This window comes from Sordaria macrospora, chromosome 1 (assembly GCF_033870435.1).
Source record: "Sordaria macrospora chromosome 1, complete sequence".
Lineage (NCBI taxonomy): Eukaryota > Fungi > Ascomycota > Sordariomycetes > Sordariales > Sordariaceae > Sordaria > Sordaria macrospora.
This window is the reverse complement of record NC_089371.1, coordinates 8,361,705-8,382,088: the sequence shown is the minus strand read 5'-3', so window position 1 is coordinate 8,382,088 and position 20,384 is coordinate 8,361,705. Positions and strand designations below refer to the sequence as shown.

The following is a 20,384-nucleotide window of genomic DNA, read 5'->3' as shown; positions in this document are numbered from 1 at the left end:
AGCGCTGTGAGATATGGTACATCAAGGATGAAACAGCCGTCCTTTCCCTGGCTCGAATATTAGCGACCTAGAGGTACCAAGTATGGCGAAATCAATTGCTCTTCAAGTTCTGGGAGGACCGAACCCGCCTGTAAGTACGACTAACCGGGCGGCCAAGATCACCAGCTCGTCCCTTAGGTTCGTTCTCCAAGTGCATCCTGACTTCCTCTTTTCTCTCCCATCACAAGACAACTGCAACATCGCACGCCAATTTCGCTCAGATGGCTCACGGCCGCACTGCAGCATTCATGGGAGCTGATGGGACCTTGTGATCTCAGTTTATTCTGCACGGCAATTATTTGGCAGCTGTTAGGGTGCCGTGGCTTACGTGCTGTCTCAAGTCAACGACTTCGGATACCCTACCCAATTTCGCCCACCATGACCACCGGCTGTACCCACGCGGGCAGGGGGGATAAGTGTATAAAACTCGACAGCTATGTAGCGTACAGTGGGACAACTGGTCAGTCGCGCTTGTGAATCCTGAACAAGTTCTTATTTGGGCGGGTATACTTACTATGATAAATAAAGAGGGAAACGGCATACCCATATCCAAATTTCAATCACGTTACAAGAAATCCGAATCATCTCCCTTCCCCAGAGGCTCTTATAATCATGTAATTAGTGCCCAACTGAGCTCTCCAATGGTCCCTCTTTCCAACTCGCGGTTGACTCCCTCTCCCCGTCGTGTGTACACGTGAGTCCCCTTGTGTCAAATACTTCCGTTCATCTTCCCTTTCATCATGTTGACAGATTTCGTACCTGGCCAATCCTTCTGACTGAGCACCTCCTTCGATCCATCACCGGCTTTCAGTCTACGCCATGCGAACTCAATATCAATGCTCCTTCAATGGCCCTGTTTAGTTCGACTTGTCGTTCTTTCATTCCTTGGTCCCAACTTTGGGTCCTCAAAATAATACCTTCAATGGCACTGTCCTTTGTAGTAGATTAACCCCTTCACTTTGGTCTCTTTGGCCACGTTGGGTCCTTACAAAGCTTCCATAGTAACTTGCAATCGATTTGCCCTCTTCGACTGTGACTCTCCACGCCGAATATTTGTCCCAGTACAAAACCTTGCTCTCTAACAACGCAACTATTTTGATGTAGGTCTGGACGTTGTTATCTGTCTCGGTGGGTGAACCGGGCTTATGTCCAATACCATGCCGAACCAGCATCTGTGTCATTCGTGGCGAGCGTAACGCGATTGAGCAGTCTAACGGAGAGACTGGGGGATTTGGATCAGAGTCTCCTGAAGGCCAAGTCTCGCTCTCAAAATGGGACTTAGCGCTCAGCAGATCATTCACCACCGAGCAGACATCTTCTTGGTTCAAATCTCCGCACAGCGCGACAATAAGTGGGGTGAGGCCAGATCGTGTCTGGCGAACGGTCAAGCCTGTTGAAGCCGACATCATCAACAGAGCCTGGACCGCATATCCTTGCCATAGAGCTGCTGCATGGAGAGCTGTCCATCCCGAATCCGATTTTGTTTGTGCCCTGTCGTCCCAGCCGATGAGAAACAAGTCCTGAGACGGTGACTTCTTCACTTCTTCGAGCAAAGCAAAAAATATGTTTCTTTCGCTTGCAGCATCTTCATCTGCAAGTGAACGCGTTGGTTCGAGTGCAAAAGTCACCATAGTATCGATTAGGACTGTTGGCCAACTCTCCATTGCTCGTAGCAGGCGAGGCATTCTCTGAAGAACGGTGTCGCATCGAGAGACGATAACTAACCTCAGCACTTGTACCACATACTTGTCCAGGTTGTGACGGCGGTAAGATGCAAAGCTTGCTCGTATCAAGGCCAGAGCTAGGTCTTGCTCTTTTCTCTTCAGGTACCCCTGAACAGCGGCAAAGTCTCTTTCGATATGACTATTGATCGACGGCCTCTTTATCACATGACCTGTAGGCGTCATGAACTGGCGTATGTGTGAGCGGAATACTAACTCAGCTTCGCATTTGACTCGGCGCAGTGTTTTCTCAAAGAGAGGTAACTCAATGGTTTGGTGGATTGTGACCATTCGGACTAGGTTCAAGTCGGTATGTAGACAGGCATATTCTAATAGCCGATGGCCCAGATGTTGTCTGTCTTGTATGTGGCCAGGTATCCCTTGTTCACACACATATCCCCAGAGCTTAGAGAAGGTGTCCGAATACTTGGTTCTCGCTACAACACCTAGGCAGGCGAAGAATGGCTCTTCCATGGAATGGGGATTTTCGGTCGAGGGCCGCATTGAAGCCAAGACCTCCAAGACAGCAGGTACCGCTATCTCGCCGACTGCATCGACTGCGACCGTGGGAGAGGCAAGGTATGCCCTTCCGATTAGGGACCATAAGCGACTTGCTGCGGTTTCGACAGATATTTTCTCAACGTGAAGGTGTTGCGTGGCCATATGCCCCTGTTGAGACCCAAACAATTCATCCGGCGTTGGCCAGTGGTTTCTGATCGTGTGTTGTAGTGAGCTACTTTGTGCATATAGGCCCTGCCGCTCGGATTGCTGGGCTCTTAGGTATATATAAAGCAGGGCAAGACAGTAGGCCGCGGCGATCAAAGAGGGGCTGGCAAGGCACTTCTCAATCATCATCATGAGCCACTCCAGTTGTTCCTTTCCAGCAAAGCATTTTGTTGTGGAAATCCCGTCCACTACAAACCTACGAGAAAAAGTAATGATCCCCACATCTTCAAGGTGCTCGTTGATGATACAACGATATAGATGCTCGTGCAAGTGCCCGAAGGCATACTCCAACATCCCTCCTTCTTCGCCTAGGGAACGATTCCACGGAACTGAGACGTGTGGCGGTCTGTCATAAGCCAGTGCCTTCCAGAGTGTGTCGATCCTGCTTCCGTTCTCCTCACTTAACCGAGCAGTGTGCTCAGCCCAGTGTCTTGAGGCGTAAGGAGAGAAGCAGCGCATTTCCTCAATATCTCTTGCTTGAGCCCTTAGGAGAATGGGGAAGATGTTCAGTTGTTCAGGTGTCACTTTTCGTTGTTTGTCCCCTTTGATGTGTCGAACGACGCTGGCCACAATGGGATTGGAACATGCCGCTTCTTTCTTCAACTTCTCGGAGACAAGGTTGGGGTCGATAACCTGTCTCGAAGCCATGCGTCTGTCGAACTCGCCAAAGTTGAGGTACGTTACGCAGACGGACCCCATGAACGAGTTCGCATCTGCAAGCCAGCCCCGTGGTAGATCCCTGCCATCCATTGCAGTCTTTTGTCCGTACAAATGTGACTGTACGCTGTGGTGAATGAATCGAACACAGTTGTCTTCCTCGTCGATCTCCAACAAACCTCCTCCACAGCGAGTAACAACCTGCTTAGGGCTTCGTGGAAGCTTGGTCCCGTTCCATGTGGGGTCGCCAGGCTGAACAGTGAGGGCAACATTGAGCTCTTCCCCGGTAAGATGGGTGTCGACTACGGCCGCCGCGGCAACCAATTGAAATATTCGGTCGCCATATTGCCGGTCAGAAATTCGAAGAAGGGCTTGGTTAAACGCTTGCGGGAGATCTTTTGGCAAGTGATGTAATATTCCTCGCACTGACTCGTCGGTCACCACACCATCGTTGTATGAAGGAAATATCGCTTCCAGATGTAGCGATACCCAGAGATACCTACCAGGCCCTAATTAGAACACTTGACAAACCAATGACAATATGTTGCGGATAACTTACATTCCCTGGGCCCCCACAGTCAGCGCCGCCGTTATCTGTTCCACCAGCTCCTCGTCCAATTTCGGTAGGCGGGAGGCATTTCGTCTTTGTACCTCTGATATGATGTACTCTCCAATCTCACCGTCTCTGTCTGCGTTATTTAGGGACAACGTAACGGCCGTTCCAAGGTACTTCTGTGTCATCTGGGCAGAAAGCCCCGATGCGTTCAGTCTGGCCGAAATGCACACTGATATCTGATGTGTTGCACGAAGTTCTTGCAATACTTGCAAAACCAGTTCAACTTCCTCCTGCGCACATTCGTCCAGTCCGTCGAATATGATATGGAAGGTTTCGTTCTTGGGCAAGAGCTTTTCTAGAAGGTGCATAAATGAGGATATAGTCCATGACACTAGGAAAGTATCGGGACTCTGTTGGATCAATGTCTCCCACCGCTGGCGGACCAAGCTAGACTGCACCAGCTGATGGGCAATGCTGCCAAGAATAGTTAGCCCTTCCAACGTGTTTGGATCATCTCTTTTGCAGATGAAGCCAGCGTAGGTCTTGTTTTCCATTGGAGCATCAGCCATGATGGTAGCAAGGGCAACAGTTTTGCCACAGCCAAGGTGCCCGGTAACTCGTAACACAGACTGGAGTCCCGATTTCCAGGACTTGTATTCGGGCGTGGTAAGAATCCAACTCGCTGTTCCGCGCTTTCTTTCTCGTCTCCATATTGCATCCTGTTGGCCTTGTCTGGGAGACAGATGGTGCAAAAATCTTTGCCTTTGTTCGAGTGTGTATTGTCTTTTCCGTGACTTGGAAATGTGCTGTAGAATTCCCTTTGTCTCCTTCCTTGCCGCTTGCTGTCCGGCTACGACTTGGGTGCTCGTAAGTATAGCAAAGTGTTTCTCGATCAGATTTCCGTACGTGTTCAGCTCTTGCTGAATTGCCCCAAACTCATTGTCGAAGGTCGAAAATATGGAAGACGCTAGAAGCAGGTATGATGGTCGTTTGGTGACCTCGATTATCTGGTGACAGAGACGGACGACTCTAGTAAGGTACTCGGCAAACAAGCCCTGTAGCTCGATTGAGTTGGGGAAGTGCTTTGCGAACTCCGTGGTGATGGACCATGATTGCGTCAGTTTCATCAGCAAAGATGATACCTGGTCAAAGTAAGCATAGTGCCCAATCGCTGCCTTAAGAGTTCGGTTGATATGTCAGCTACCATATTACTGGGCATCGGACAGTAGCAATATAGCCGTGAAACTTCATAGTTACCTGAAGAGATACCCTCAGCGCCGTCCATACTCCTGAGGCAATAAGACTTTGTGAGCCTCCAATCAACACGTCTCCAGCCTCTGCGTATTTCTGGATCCGATCGAGAAAACCGCCAAGTCGTGTCCCAGCCGGTGTCCAGGAGGCGTGTCGCCGAGCACCCTCTCGGTTTAACTCCTCAGTGACCTTCATGACGTCAGACGCAGTGGGAGCTGAGCCAGCGCATTGCGCTTGTAATCTCATGAAGTCCCTTTTCCTCTCCTTATCCAGGGCTTGCGCAAACTCGGACACGGCTTGAGCTAGCCGCAGTTGTGGTGGCAGCTGAGCCGGAGCCGATGTCTTGACGAGTGCAGTGCTGGTGTTCCAGCCCATTATGATGACGGTGACTAATGAGACGAAGAACGCTCAAAGGTCGTGCCTTCAGCCGGTAAGTTTCGCAGGGAATTGGTCCAGTAGCAAATTTACACACAATGTTCCGAGTCAATCTCACGTTGGATCAATCGCCGGTCAAAATTCGCAACAAATGATACCCGACGAGGGACAAGCTCCAACAAGAACGACGGCGACAATGCGCACCCCGACGCGCCTTTCCCCGCCCTCGAGGTTTAGGGCCCAGAAAGCATATCGGCAACCAATCGTTGTTCTCAGCCAATTACCGTCTCCCGGGCGCGTAGCTGAGCATATCCTACTGCGCGGATGCCAAAAATCCTCTTGGGGTGGTATCGGGCTAGGTATCGGTGGCCTTGACTCTCGAACGGTGGCGGCCGGGTCGCCTGCAACCTGTTCGGTAGTTTTTATTCGATTTCGTAGTGCCAGGAATATTTGGGCCCAACAGGGCCTTCGACAATCGGGTTAGTGAGTTGATGCGGGTTACAGCCGATCACAGGCTTGCCAATATACATTGGTCAGGTCCTAGGGAACGATCCAGTAACAGCATTGGGTGTATTCTGTTAGGCTTTGCTTGTTTGACCTTACCGCGGTTTGAGGATATCCAATCGAATGAGTAAAAAGCGGTAGGTAATCGGCGTCTGACAAGCCTTACAAGAGCATATAATTCCGTGACGCGGTTTATCATGCGAGGCGTGTTGAGGCTACCAGTAAATGCAAAATACCACGGGAAAAGCTTGCGTATGTCCGTTGTTCAGTAATGGTGTGTGGCCATGGTGGTGGTCCGGGACGCGGGACGACCTATTTTGCGTCTGAGAAGGAAAGCCCAAGGTTCTGGTCCAGATGAATGCTGCGTGTACCTGGTATGCCGGGTTTTGCACCAGATTTTCTCGGTAGGGCTTGAAGACACTCGGGGAGAACTGCCCCTAATCATGTTGGAAGACACCAATTAGGTGGTTGACCAGGCGAAAGAAGCGAGCACTTGCAACTTCCCGACAAGCAGGGACGACTGGCGCACCGTGTATCCCGTCCTACAGAATCACGCATCAGCAGCGACGATGTTCGTTTATTAGCACGCGTTATCTGTTGGATGACGCCGAACTTGAGTACATTTATCTGAGATATGGATCACTCTCGCTCCGATGGCTGCATAAGAGGGGCAAGAAGAGGAAGAAAAGATTCATGGATGAGTTGTAAGTTTTGTTACGGCCTGCCGTCGCTCGCGTGGCCCGCTGCAAACCGGAATCCCTTTCGCCACACGGACTTCCATTTTTATATACTTAATTTAAAGTGATCATCATAATTAAGGCAAGATGGCCGAGCGGTCTAAGGCGCCACGTTAAGGTTAACCCTTAATCTCCTCTCAGAGTTCCGTGGTCCGAAAGGGCGTGGGTTCGAATCCCACTCTTGTCAGATTTGTTTTTTTTCTCTTTTCCGTTTTTCTTTTTCTTTTGCCGTATCTGTTCTGAGGAATGATGCATGCTCGCATCAATATCGGTTCGACGCCATGTTACTCTCTTGCAAGACTCCGCCAATAATGGCCTATTCCGGGGCGGATACGGCACAAAAAGTCTGGGTAACGGCTTCTGAGCACCAAAGAAGCAATCGCAGACCCAAACAAGAGGCTGTTAAGTCCGAGCTGAGTCGCATTCGCATTTCATCATCCAATTCTTCAACGCTTTGACGCTGCGGTGTTACCTCAAGAGCTGAACTAACCTCCTATGGGACTAGAGAAGCGGGAACTTCAGATGGTACTCATATACTGGGTATATAAACCGTCAGCTTCTGTGCAAAGACAGGTTTCATATGTCTCCGTAACCTCATCACTTACAAGTTCACACAACTTCAAGTGTTAGAAGACATCATGACGTCTCTAGGCAACTGGACATTCGTCCCCTACCCATCCTTTCTCCCCACGGTGTTCGCCAACACCGCGCTATGGAACGTCAGCAACGCCGTCAAGCAGAAGGAGTACCAGATCCAGATCTCATGGCCGTTCAAATGGGAGTCTCGCGAGGTGGCTAAGCCCGCTCTCGCCATGTAAGTCCCGGCCATCCGAATTATCCCCACGACAAAATCAACTGACGCCATGAAAAAAGGTACCTCCTAGACGGCAACGCCCTAGGCATGACTGCCTCTGAAGCCTTCAAGCGGCGCAACGAAGTCGAATTCGCCCAGCCTGACAGCGTTGTCGTCAGTATCGGCTACCCGCTCACCGACACCGTCTACGGCCTGACCCAGCGAGCCGTCGACTTCCGGCCTCCTATTCCTTCGCCGGAGAACATCACCGCGGGCGCGGACGACTTTATCGAGTTCATCGACGAAGTCCTCCGTCCGTGGGTGCACGATACTGTATTCCCCAGTGTTGAGTTTACCCGTGAGGCGCTGTACGGACACTCGTGGGGCGGAATCTTCACCATCTGGGCGCTGATCACCCGCCCGGACTGGTTTGATACGTTCTTCTCTGTTAGTCCGGCGGTGTATTGGAATAATGGCTCAATTCTGGATGTAGTGACGGAGAAGTTGGGCAATGGGACTGTTGGTTCGGGTTCGACTCCGGAGACTGAGGCGAAGCCCAAGTTCTTTCTCGGTTATGGCGCGCTGGAACAATTCCCGGTTCGGAGGAGGACGGAGACGGAGGAGGCGTTCCAGCAGCGCAAGTCCATCATCCAGAGCTTTCAGATGACGGATTATTCTCATGAGTTGTTTTATCGAATTGAGGGCAGCAAGAGGATGAAGGATGTGCAGCTGAGAGAATACGCTGGCCAGGATCACTTCGGAGCAGCTTCCAGCGCGATCACGGAGGGGATTGACTATTTTTTGGACTGGTAAACAAGATATGAGCAGATTCGTCCACATGAATGTGAATACCTTGTGCCCGACCATGAGACAAGCACATAGCTCGCTTCTTTCTTATTTCTGGAATAAATCTTCAACAACAAACCTGGCTCGGCGCAGTCTTCCTTTCCATGATGACCCGACGCCATACCTCCTGAGCATTCGTAGCATCTCGTCTTTATAATTGTATTCTTCGGTTCCCTCAAAATATGAGAGGGGCAGGTTGAGCCCGGTCCTGTACAACAGATCTTTGTGTAAATTGGCCAACTTGGACAACAGCGCTGCTCGATCCCTAGTCCCTTTCAACGCATATTGTATCCATAGTTCAGCGATTTCAAATCTTTCGCCAGCGTCAAAGGTCGAGATCTCAGCCGCTACCTCCAGTGACGGGCATGCCAAAATGCCTAACATCGATCCGGTCCTAAGAACGATAGGCCAGAGAAGATCTCTTTCATTGCCTTCGACAGTGTAGCAAGCAGGTTCAGCAATGATCTTGGTCCGGACATAATGGAAGGCAGGGCCACCGAAAGCTGCTGCCATAGCAACAAAACCATAGCTCTTGCAACTCTGGCGACCGGTGAAAATCCAACACTGCCGCTCGAAATCGTCACGACCGGATAATGCTTGTTTGCTGGACGCCTTCTTTATCTCATCTGCCAGCCTGTCAATCTCTGCAACCGAACGACTGCGATGCTGCTCCGAAACCATGGAAAGGTGGCGAAAAGCCAAGAGTGTCTAACCATGCGAGTCACCACAGCACTTGATTCCATAATTCGCCAAGTGAACAGTGCTTGCTAAACCTGTCACCAACGCCATATGTGCATCAAAGCCTGGTAGGACCTCAAGCTGAATTTCGTCACATCTCGCCATGATCCAATCGTGTGCCGTTCGATGCAAATAGTCGACACAGCCTGATGGCTTGATTTCCAAAAGTCCTTTCGTACGGCTTCGCAGTCGCCTTGCAAAGATTCTCGCGGAAAACGGAGATGTCGCTTCCAGTACAGAATACTAAAGAAGAGCCTGCGGTAAACCCTGAGAAAGCCAAGGAACGGTATTTTTCACCCGGCTGTATTCCGCAGACTCTGAGTCTGAGTATTGATCGAGTACGCAAAGTAACTGAGACCTTTCTCCTTTGTGTTCAGATTCAACACGAGACCAGAGATTGTCGTAAAGATCGCTGAGATTACTGGGAAGATCGTCTAGTAGACGATATGAATCCGTCAAGGTGTCGCCGTCGACAATTCCGCCAAGAACCGAGTCGGTGACTAATGAGACCCAAAGAAAGACACCCTCAGACTTTCGAACAATGTCAGTGATCAGTCCATCGACAATCGTAGGCTGGTCGTTCCGAAGCTCTGCGATAGCTACATTGGCCTTGAATTTCCCGTGGACCAATGCCTCCATATCCTGCTGGGTGAGAAGCTCCATGCGGAGTTGAGGACAACCACTGAAAGCGTCACTGAAAGCATTCCACGGCTGACTGCTAACGCAAACTTTGAGGCCAGGTTGAAGATGAAGATTCTTGATGAGTTTTATAAGCTGAGAATGGTCTTCCTGGAATTCGTCCAATCCGTCAATAAAAATTGCAAGATTGAAGTCATTGGTAAGGTGTTTTATCGAGGCCATACAATCCTGAAGTTCCTTACAGCTCCATGCAGGAAAATTGCGTGCAGCGCTAACGCCAAATAACTTGAGCATGGCCCAGCGATTAGGTAGTAACCTGAGGGCAGTTTGAGGGGCCTGTCGAATAATTCGGTACAGAAGACTGCGTAACAAGCCTTCCTGAGATTTCTGCAGTTCGCCGCCGGTATTCCAGGAGAAATATGCAGCAGTATGAAATGGTTTCGGACCAGACCACTTGAGAAGTTGTGCATTCATCCGTTCATTGATAAGGATGAACTTCATCAGTGTGGACTTTCCAGACCCCGGTTTACCGGTAATCCAGTACACGTTTTCTGAATTTTGTTCGAGCCACTTCGAAAAATCCCCCCAACTGCGGTTGTCCGGATTGCTTCCAGATATTTGGGGCTATCCAAATATCCAGCCGTATGTCGCCTCGTACGCCTCCGGTATGGCTTCATGACGGGCCTCCAGCGCTCCGAAGTTTAATAGTTGCAGAAGAGTTTCGATACAGTCGACGTCGCTGAGCTGTTGCTCCTTCCATGGAGTGATCTCACTATCCTGCTGTTGCATATTCTTAGAGCAGGGATCCATCAATGACTCGAACTTTTTCCGTGCGCTGTCCGACCGAAGTTGTCCCCCAAGTGTTTCTGTATCAGAAATTGCCGTGGTCGAGGACTTCTGGGGCTGTCTTTGCGTCCGGGTTGAACGATCCCTAAAAAAAGTCAGTTAGCCGACGGAATGTTGAACAAGTGTTGAAGAGATTGTGTACCATAAGTCTGAGATCATTGTCAGGATCAATGTTGACCTTGTTTTTTGGAGGTTTCGTTCTAGCTCCACAATCTGGCTTTCTGCTAGGGCGAGTTGGAGAGAGTCTCTGAAGTCGGAATACATCGATTTGCATTCCCGGAAGGCGCCAGCGACTAGGTTCTTCCCCCTGGGAGGAGAAACACCAACCATAACACTGGTAACCCCCTTCTCCTGTATCTTAGGGATAGAGCTGGCGATCTGCTCCCCTATGTCCTTGCAGTTGTCGCACGCTTCCAAAAGCCGCATCTCCACTACAGTTAGAATACCACCAGACCGCTGAAGAAGTGTCATTCTCTCTTGAATTTGTCCCGAGAGTTCGAGCAATTCACCAGAAAGTCTCTCTATACCCACGACCTTCTCGCGAACGAAAGATGCATCTCTGAGGATATCTGAGGGTTTTTTAACAAGGCCAATTCCGAAGTCGACAAACTGCACGACTGCAGCTGCCACCGATAGAGCGCTCAAAGGATCCATGTTATTTGTCGGGACAAGGCGAGTGATGTGATTGGGGACGGCTTTGTGGATGCGGCGGGAAGCCAAATGCGTAAAGAGTCAGAGAACAGATCATCGATCAGGGTGTCTGTGAATCGTAGATATCACCAGCGCATGGTCGAATGTCGCCAAAGAAAGACAGAGATGATTTAAACTTCCAAGGCTGTGTTGTGTGGGCGTGAGTAAATGCACGAAATGAGTCCGACGGTCCTGGCGTTAGGCAGCCATGGCCGAAACCACTTTTGTCCATTTCCTGAAATTCTGCAGACCACGAGAGGCTGGAGGGCGTTTCCGTGGCAAACCAATCATGGGCACTGTCGCGCAGTGCAACATGAAAGATGTCCTCCTAAGGATGCCGACCTTGTCGGCGGCATGATGCAGTCGCCAAATCAGTTCTGCTCGATCACAGCCACCGGTGAGGTTGCGATGCCACCGTCACAAGTAATTCGCGTCGTGAGTACTGCAGTTGTAGATTCAAACGATACAGGCCAGTCTTGCTAGGGTGTCAAAAGGAACGCAACGCGAACTAGCCAAGAAACGTTCGGTTGAATAGAGGTTGAAGAAGAAAGGAAAATCAACAACAAGACGGACCGACAAGTTGGGAATAATTGACCAATTGAGAGGTTGAAGACAGGAGAAGAGAAGGGGAACTCCCCGCTGAATTCGGCGTAGTAGGGGAGAGGAAGTAGCGCCACTTTCACCTGCTCCAGGAAGAGGGGATTACCCGCAGAATTTGGCATGAAGACAGAATCTGCACAATGGTCGGAGACGATTGTGACGAGGGCCTCGGTTCGCCGAGAAGCAGCCAAGCTGTACGGGAAGGAGCACATGTGGAAAAGATTTTGAGGTGGCACAGCTTGTGACCGTTCGGACGTCTGGCGCGACGGGATCACGAAGGAATTGACTGTTCGTGGTTGGTGAGGGAGTGAAAAACCATGTATTTTCCTGGGCATTTTGATTTTTGAGTGCGCATACCATTTCCACTCACAGCATCAACTCACTGGCAAACTGATCGAAGCCAGATATGCCCGGTGCTACATTTTTTGAGCAAAACCAATGGTTTCGTCTGAACATTAGCCAGGGAGTGAACACGAACAGGTCTGGCAGGTCAGGTGGTGTCTCCAACCTTTATCTTCCCCCTGCACAACGCCGGTTGATTGCTCATATAGATGATCCGAAGGATGCCTGGCTTGGCGAGTCATACACAGAAGCAGTCTCACTCTGGTTAACAGACCAAGGCTGATCCAGTTCAAGAGCAGACCCTCCTGACTTGCTCGAGCCGTTCGACAACCAAGTTGACCATCGCCGAATCCGTGCTCTGATTGGGCCGACCACGCCATAACTCTCCAGCAGCTTTTCTATCGCCTTTCCATACTCCATTGACTTCTCTACGTTGGGCCTGTCGTTGTTCTTCTCATCAGCCGGCTTCGCGACGGTAATCTGAGAAGCGAGAAGCAGGTTCGAACTTTCACCATTGGTATCCGACGTGACCTCCTTGTACAAGGCGCGTAACTGCTTTTCGAACCCAGGAAACTCCCTCGGGGTTTCTTTCATCTTCTGGAGAATATCCTGAGCGAGTAGATAGCGATCTTGCGGAGAGCATGCGACACTGACTGTTCCCCGGATACGGTTGACTGCCTGTTTCAGACTTGGCTTGTCCGCCAATGGAGAAATATCATGATGAGTGTCGTTGCCTGTCAGCTTCTTGGCCTCCTGGATTAGATGCTCAAATTCTCGCGCAAACGTGAATTCGACAGGCCCGTTGATGAGTCGCCACAAGATGTCGTCATCGTCTCCCATGACTTTCAGGTACTGATTGCTCGATTGCCCTGACATAACCTTCACTCGGACGTAATGGAGCACGCCAAATTCTGCTGCCAAAGAAACCATGCCGTATACGCGCGGAGGATCTCGTTTGAGACCCGCCCAGTAAGGCAGGGGACAGTTCCGCGTCTGAGACGAGCCGACAAGTGCTAGGGTTTCTGCCAAGTCGTCCAGGGCTTCTGAGAGTCGTTTGCAGTTTTTCTCGTTTCTCACTGTCATCCGCGATGCGTGGTAGAAGCATTGTGCGATCATCTTCCAAGACTTGTCGTAGTAGCGAAACCATGGCACAAATGTTTCCCGTGCCCTATTGAAACCCCAGTTCGTCGGATCAGAAGATGTTGACGAGATGGCAAGAACGAGTCCGAGATGTGGATCGAAATCCTTGGGCACCTCCGCCGCTATCAGGTCCCAATACGTGCGCATCCAATCTCTCGCTGTGCGATGTAGATACTCGACGACGCCTGACACCGATATCTCCAACAGATCCCGTGTTCGACTTGTTAGCCGTCTTGTGAGGTTTCCAATGATCTGTTCGCGCTTCATTCCTCGGTGACCATCATCTGCGAACCACAGTCTTTCTGCCGTCAAGTGTCTGGGTCCGGTGAACTTGAGTTCCCGGTGAAAGGTCTCGAAAATTGACAGAAGGCGGGCGCCATCTTTTTTGTACTGTGGTTTGATTCCCCGCCATAGGCTGCTGTAAAGGTCGCTCAAGTCGCTTGGCAGATCCTCAAGCTTGAGCTTAAGATCAGCCAGCAGATCCCCTTCTCGTAACCCCTCGAGGACTAGCCGTGTCACAATTGCAACCCAAAGGAAGATGCCTTCTGCCTTGCGTGTGATTTGTTGTATCAAGTCTTCCGCTTCCGAAGGAAGTGCGGCAGAAAGATCTCGGAACGATGGGCGCGTTTGAAAGCTTCCGCGCACAAATGTAGCCATATCTCTCTCTGTCAGCTTCTCCATACGAAGTTGCGGGCACTCGCAAAAAGCATCTCGAAACTCGTTCCACGGACGACTGCTCACGCATAGCTTGATGCCGGAGCGATTTCGTAGTACTCTCATGAGATCGATGAGATCATCATAATCCCCGTCGAACTCGTCCAAGCCATCCACAAAGATAGCGAATTTAAAGTTTTCGTCGACGCTGCCCAAGTCCAGAGATGTGATCGCCTCGTAGAGTTCTGGCAACTTCCATTCGGGCATTTTCCTCACGGCGTCCTCGCCGAAGAGCTTAAGCATTGCCCATCTGCTCGGTAAAATCTTCAGAGCAACTTCCGGTACGGCCTCAATAATCTGGTACAAAAGGGTGCGCAAAAGTCCCTCTTGAGACCTCTGCAAGTCGTCTTCACCTGCGTTCCACGAGTAGAACGATATCACGTGGACCGGTGCCTTGAGAGACCATATTCGAAGGTGCTCTCGCGTTCGAGGATGGTGAATAAGATGTCTCATCATGGTTGACTTGCCAGACCCCGGTTTCCCCGTGATCCAGTAGACGTTTTTTGAGTCATTTTCCAGCCAGGTGGTGAAGTCGGAACATACTGCTGTACTGCCATCCTGGGATTGGGGCGGGTTTTCGAAGATCCAGTTGTATGTGTTTTGATATGCGACAGGGATGGCTTTCGCGCGGTTTTCGAGCGAAACAAAACGTAAGCTACTCAGCAAAAACTGAGTGCAACTCGCATCATCCACCTGGAGTATGGGCGGCAGTGGGTCATCCTGAGCGTTGTGTTGTTGATCCAGGGAAGACTTTTCGCCAATGATTGCTGCCAAAGCGTTTTGCTGGCTCTCTGAACGAAGTTGTTGTACAAGGCTGCCGCGAGTGGTTGGCTCGTTCACTCCCATGTGAGTTGGGCTCCCACATTCTTCGGCTCTCGTGAATCTCTCCCTGAATACGGAGTTAACAGGGGACTATCAGTGGGATGGAGGAGGACTTACCAAATATGCGAAATCATGGCAGACATGAGACCGGACTTGACGTCTATCAGCTTCCTTTCCAACTTCTCTATTTCCTCTTCCTTCCAAACAAGACTCAATGCCGTTCTGAAGCTTCCAAGTTTCGAATCATTTTGCCAGTCAAGCGGTCCCATGTCCCGCTGGTTGAGATTCACTTTAGAGACTCCATGGCCACGAATGATGGAGATGCAATGCAGAACTTCTTCTCCTGCAGCTTTACAACGGCGGCACTGCTCGAGAAGCTGCATCTCTATGATGGTGAGAGGGCGAGCTGACTGCGACAACGGCGCCATCTTGTGATCGATTGCATATGTCAATTGCGTCAGTTCATTTGATATCTTCGCTATTTCCACAATTCTTGCCTGAGCAAGAGATATGCCAGTGTACACATTGATGCTCTCCTGCAGAACTCGGGTTCCGAAATCAGCGAACTGAACCACCGCGGCCGCGACGGAGAGAATTCCGAGAGCGTCCATGTTGATGTGGCCTTTATGATCGGATGTGACAAACTCGAGGATGAGTGTCGAATCTCAACTGGACCCATATGCCGCAATATTATGGGAGGAGCTGGATCACCATGCCGGGCTGGTGTAGGTTGAGTAAATGGCAACCCTGGGCCGCCAGACTTTCGGTGGCAGCGATAAGGCAACTTCTGGTTTCTTCACGCACCGCGCCTATTGTCCAACGAACTGTTAGCATTGGTCAAAAATGAGGGGTAAGGCAACCGATTTCGATGCACCCCTACGTGGTAAGCTGGAAACAACGTCGCATTGCATCCCGGCCAGTGTCCATGTTCGAGCCTGTTTGGTAGGTAGCGAATACTTCTAGTTCGGGTTGGTTTTGCTCCCACTTTCGCGGTATGTGGTGGTGGGTCGAAGTTCTTTTTATGAAGAAGCGGTGCACTGTTGAGGCTCCCATAGGAGAATGGAGCGGGGAGGAATGACATGAAGGCAAGGTCAACGGGTATCTATAACATAACTCGTGAGACAGACAAAGCAGCCTCGTCCTAGCTTTCCAAAAGTGCGACATCCAACAAAAAAGACTGACCTGCTCCAGCCAAATAAAACAAGGGATTTTAACCAAAAACAAGATTCGTCCAATACGCCATTCCATTCCATCTATTATTACTCCTTTTTGTCTCTAGATTGCTGGGCCCCAAGTGCTGGTGGCCGCGGACCCGCCATTAGTTTCCATCTCAAACCTACCAAGGCTCTCCTGCCAGTTTTGCCAGTCGAAACCCTCATCCATATTAACGTCCATATCTTCAACCTGAAAGTTGGGTACCCGAAGCATTTCGGGCAACCCTGCGCCGGGCCATAACCATGGTGCATTCTCGTCTTTCACGGGCGACCGAACCTGCATTCCCTGAGCTGTGTTCATGTTCGGCCCTGGACCAGGCGTGTGGTGCATCTGATTACCGCCTGCGGATGCCGGTGTGGTGCTGCGATTGAAGTCGGGTATTGCTGCGGGGTTGAAGTTCGCCGCGCTGTCAATCCGTGGCATGTCGCCGTTGGGGAATCCGTAGACGGGTTGACGGCTCGGGTCGAAAGACGGCCCCCGCCATAGGGGAATGAATTCTTGTGGATTAAAAGCTTGATTGGTCATGGTAGGGTCTAGGAATTCCATCATCTCTGGTTTTGGAACTCCCATATTCTCGTTAGGATGGCTGTTGTCATTGGTGAGAACTTCATTGTTTTGTTGCTGTTGTTGTACAGGCTGGGCGGGCTCAGGCGTTGGCTGCCTCGGGGGCGGCACCGGTTTGACTGGTAAGGGTGGCGCATTGACGAGTTTCCTCCAGCGTTCACGGGCCACCGTAATGCTGATCTCCTCTGTGACTGACAATGCTCCGAAAGTGGTCGGCGCGGGTTTGGACTGGTCTTCCAGCTCGAGCTGCATGGCAGCTTGAGGGTTGGCACGGAGACGGGCGGTCTCAGCTTCACGATGCCTCTTGGCTTTGAAGTACATCTTCTTGATGGGGAGCCAAACAGCTGTGTGAGATGCAAGCTTCTCAAGCTCGTACTCCTTTGGTGCTGTATATACCGAGTTCAGAGCACCCCAAGCGCGCTCTGACGCAGGGCCCCAAGCCTTGTGCGATACCTCGATGAGGAGATACGCCACGGCTTGCCATTGTGTGTATGTCTGGAAGAGCCACCTCCATGGTTTTGTTTTTGGGTCGGTATTGAGGATGTGATTCGTCTCAAACACTTCGATGGCGGAATTAAAGAGACGTTCCCGAAGCTCGTCCGACAACTCTTCACTGTCGGGTCCTGGGAACAGCACGGGCTGGTATATCACCAGGGTCATCTTGGCAACCATGACTCGCGCAATGTTTGCAGCCACCCAGTACATGGGATTATCCAGGCAAGAGCGATCCCGGAGGTACTTTTCTTCAACACGCCTGTGTAGCTCGGCAAGCATTTCCTCGCGCTCCTCCAACGAGCTTGCAGCATCTCCCGCGCAAAGAGGTGCCATGGCGGACGATGCCGTGTGCAAACGTCTCGCCAGAGTGCAGATCTCATATCTGATTAAGGAGAAGGTCATATCCGTCGGCCCGTCTCTTGACTCTGGAAAATCCTTCATATCTGGCGAGATATCGGAATCGTTGACGTTAAGAGGAAGTTGGGTATCGAAAGTGCGGTCGACGAGAGTGAGATCGGTACCCTGATCCTCGGCAGAACGGAGATCTAAGACACATACAGCCCAGAAGATACGGCGCCTCATTTCGATTTCGAAGGGGCTGAGGTTGGGGAAGTTCGTTCCGTCTCGATGAAGGCCCAGAGCCTGGCTGATACGAATAAGTAGGCCGGTCAAGGTCCAGGCGAATCTCGTGTCATCGTGGCGGCGGACGAGAATGAGAAAGAGGAGGAATGCCTGGGCAAGGGTGACATCGGGCGTTGTCGTGAAGTTAGCTCTCGCTAGAGCCTGTTCGAGAGCGAATCGATATTGTTGCACGAGGTAATCTTTTTCGGCGCCGAAGTTCATTTTGACCTATACAGTGTGAGAAGAGGGCCAAAGACAACATGTAACAAGGGTAGGCATACTTCATCTTTGTCCATGGAGGCAACAGCAGAATAGTAGATGGCGAACATCAAGGCTTCTGTCGAAGGCGTGAGGCTGTCCATGTTGTTCCGGGCGTGGCGTATAGTCTTGGTCATCGAGGGGACATGAAGCACCTTCAGTATTGGATCGACGTTCTCCTGGAACATCTGCCACATAAACGGGATTTGCGATGGGAGCGGGTGCAGGGGTCTTAGGTCGACATCGGCGGAGCGGTAACCGAAGATGAAAGATTGATGATCTGAATGGCTGATGGGCTGGTCAACGGATTCTGGAGAAGCCTCGTCGTCGGAGTCGTCGGAATCATGGTGGCCGCAATCGATCGTTTCTCGACGGATTTCGTCGAGCTGTATCTAGGTGAGTACTATGCATGGGGAAGTAACAAGAGGGAACGCCCTACCTCATCGTTTATCGCAGACCAGAATCCACTGCTGACATATCTGGTAACGCCCTTCTCATTGAGAACCAGGCGACCAAACTGTTTGTGGATGTCGGATGAAATCCTCCTTAATGGACCAAAAGGAGGCCTGTTGAGTTGCGTCTGCAGACCATGCGCGCCACTCCTATCGGTGCCCATACCGGTTGCCGTTGAGGGCGAGTTCTTGCCAAAATTGCTTCCATTAGGGGTTCCAGGCTTATCGCCGGCTCGTGTTGGCGTGTGGCCGTCCGCATCATGTCCTGCCATGCCTGCCTCAGGAGAGTTACTGGAACTAAACGGAGGTCGCACCGCCTCAAGTTCGATCTGACCGCTAAGTTCTTCGACAATTCCCTCGAGTTTTCGCAGGCGCTTCATCAGCTCCAGCTCCCGCTCGCTCGACGGTTGTTTGGACGGCGCATTCGGGTCTTTTGGTCTTGGCCGGCGCGGCGCCCGCCCAGGGGCGGGGAAGATGCATGGAATCTGTGCTCTCCGGCAGTTGGAGCATGGCATGTGTTTGTCGCACCGAACCTGCAAAGCTGTCAGCGGGTCCACGGCATACAGACGGGCCCAGAAAGGACGGGACGGAACGGGGAATGAGGAGCGGATGGAAGACAAACCTTGCGTCTCCGACATGTTACACAACTCCGGGGGTTCAGAGCACCAGAAAAGGGGGCCGATGGGGGGTAAACAGAAGCGCCCGGTGGCGGATGGTGGGCGACCATATGATGTTGGTGAATGTCGAAGCTGTCGTGGGAGGGCCCAATAGATGGGTGGTCGACACATGGACTCCCTTCCGAGGCGACGCTAATCGCGCTCTGGCTGTCGTCGATAGGCATGATGGCGCGGCTTTAAGTGCCCGGCGAGCGTTGAAGGACGGATTCGTGGTGTAGCAGTCCCGTCTCGGACGATGAAGCTCCACGAAGCACTGGCTGGCTGGCTGGCTGACTGACTACCTGACTTGATTGGCAGCCCGACTAATGGCTCGACAGCCTGCCGAGGGGTCGAGTCGAAGGAGAAAAGAGCTCAGTGTTGGATGGCACCAACGTGGAATCCGAGCTGGAGATTCCTGCTGACTTGTTGGTTTCGGTTGGAGTACGTCTTTTTGCAAAAGGCGGGAATTGGCGGAGTGGTGGTGCCAGGAACTGGACGAGGGGGGTTTGTTGTTGATGGGGTTTTCGATGACAAGATCACCGTGGCGAAGGAATCCGGTGGAGGAGCATTCAGGGCGGACAGGGCAATGGTGGGATGTGGAGGGGAACGATGCACTGGGCGTTCGTTCGTTTTGGAGTGCAAGCCGAAAGTGGTGGCCCGTGGATGATGAAAGCCGTGGCCGTTTTCTAGATTGACGAGAATATGAGTGACCCTAGCAAAAGAGTGGCAGCAGACCTTGCACAGCAGAAGCACGAAAACAGACAGTTGCAGCCCGGCCTGCCACTCACCACTCACACACATAACCGCACTCACGGCAACAACGCCGCCAGACGGGAGCGCAGTCAGTGCCTTTTCGAGCTCTGTCGGGACACACTGGGTGGGGCAAAAAGTTGACTGATCTTTTGCAGTTTTATGGGGATGATGCTAAGGAGTGCCAGGTACTGCCTTAACTAAACCTGCTTTGCCTGGCTTGGCTGCCTGTTAGAAGGGACTCGGAGCTTCTTCCTGAGATGTGCTAGCCTCTTTGGGCCTAGATCAGTCAACATCGTGTGCTGGTGATCGATTGAAAGACGCAGAAATCGTCCACAGTTTGTCGGGCACAGCATGGATGATGGATGTTGAGAAGATGAAAAACCCGGAGAACAACACGAAAGTGCACGTTCCAGCTTTTGCCGGTTTCAGGGCCAGGATGATTACGCAGTGGCTGGTATACATTATGTACAAGAACACAGGCCGAGGACCGCAGACCAGGTCGAAAATTCAAAGTTCAGCAGCGAAACCATCCTCAGACGAGGGGTCCGATAGTCCTCCGACCTGTCCGGATTTAGCGCCTTTCAATGTTTCTCCAAAGAGGCGGATGGAGGGCGGTCAATCATAGCCTTTCTCA

At 51.4% G+C, this 20,384-nt stretch overlaps 4 protein-coding genes and 1 non-coding gene across 5 annotated transcripts; 2 read left to right on the top strand and 3 right to left on the bottom strand.

The window, feature by feature from the left end:
- Positions 1–944: 944 nt before the first annotated feature.
- Positions 945–5,823, bottom strand: SMAC4_00553 (uncharacterized protein; the record flags this gene model as incomplete). The annotated part of the gene is made up of 3 exons (XM_003351958.2): positions 4,957–5,823; positions 3,703–4,874; positions 945–3,642 (listed from the first exon to the last, which is right to left on the bottom strand). The coding sequence occupies exons 1-3, from the start codon at positions 5,323–5,325 to the stop codon at positions 945–947; spliced, it is 4,239 nt and encodes a 1,412-aa protein (XP_003352006.1). The 5' UTR covers positions 5,326–5,823.
- An 824-nt stretch (positions 5,824–6,647) lies between these two features.
- Positions 6,648–6,753, top strand: SMAC4_13149. The gene is made up of 2 exons: positions 6,648–6,685; positions 6,712–6,753. It is a non-coding gene; the product is annotated as a tRNA-Leu (tRNA).
- A 405-nt stretch (positions 6,754–7,158) lies between these two features.
- On the top strand, positions 7,159–8,196 carry SMAC4_00552 (uncharacterized protein). Its single transcript, XM_003351957.2, has 2 exons — positions 7,159–7,380; positions 7,440–8,196. Exons 1-2 carry the CDS (start codon positions 7,205–7,207, stop codon positions 8,170–8,172), a joined length of 909 nt encoding a protein of 302 aa, XP_003352005.1. The 5' UTR covers positions 7,159–7,204; the 3' UTR covers positions 8,173–8,196.
- A 3,824-nt stretch (positions 8,197–12,020) lies between these two features.
- Positions 12,021–15,347, bottom strand: SMAC4_00551 (uncharacterized protein; the record flags this gene model as incomplete). The annotated part of the gene is made up of 2 exons (XM_003351956.2): positions 12,021–14,803; positions 14,854–15,347. 2 exons carry the CDS (start codon positions 15,345–15,347, stop codon positions 12,262–12,264), a joined length of 3,036 nt encoding a protein of 1,011 aa, XP_003352004.1. The 3' UTR covers positions 12,021–12,261.
- A 512-nt stretch (positions 15,348–15,859) lies between these two features.
- Positions 15,860–19,881, bottom strand: SMAC4_00550 (uncharacterized protein). The gene is made up of 4 exons (XM_003351955.2): positions 18,964–19,881; positions 18,329–18,874; positions 17,913–18,275; positions 15,860–17,859 (listed from the first exon to the last, which is right to left on the bottom strand). The coding sequence occupies exons 1-4, from the start codon at positions 19,180–19,182 to the stop codon at positions 16,012–16,014; spliced, it is 2,976 nt and encodes a 991-aa protein (XP_003352003.1). The 5' UTR covers positions 19,183–19,881; the 3' UTR covers positions 15,860–16,011.
- Between the last annotated feature and the right edge of the window lie 503 nt (positions 19,882–20,384).

Excerpts from the sequence above, each read along its gene's own strand:
- SMAC4_00550 (XM_003351955.2), bottom strand. The coding sequence starts at position 19,182 with ATGCCTATCGACGACAGCCAGAGCGCGATTAGCGTCGCCTCGGAAGGG. Across the intron at positions 18,875-18,963 it reads TAACATGTCGGAGACGCAAG|GTTCGGTGCGACAAACACAT; the intron begins GTTTGTCTTCCA and ends ACAGCTTTGCAG. Across the intron at positions 18,276-18,328 it reads GGTCTGCGATAAACGATGAG|CTCGACGAAATCCGTCGAGA; the intron begins GTAGGGCGTTCC and ends ACCTAGATACAG.
- SMAC4_00552 (XM_003351957.2), top strand. The coding sequence starts at position 7,205 with ATGACGTCTCTAGGCAACTGGACATTCGTCCCCTACCCATCCTTTCTC. Across the intron at positions 7,381-7,439 it reads GCTAAGCCCGCTCTCGCCAT|GTACCTCCTAGACGGCAACG; the intron begins GTAAGTCCCGGC and ends CCATGAAAAAAG.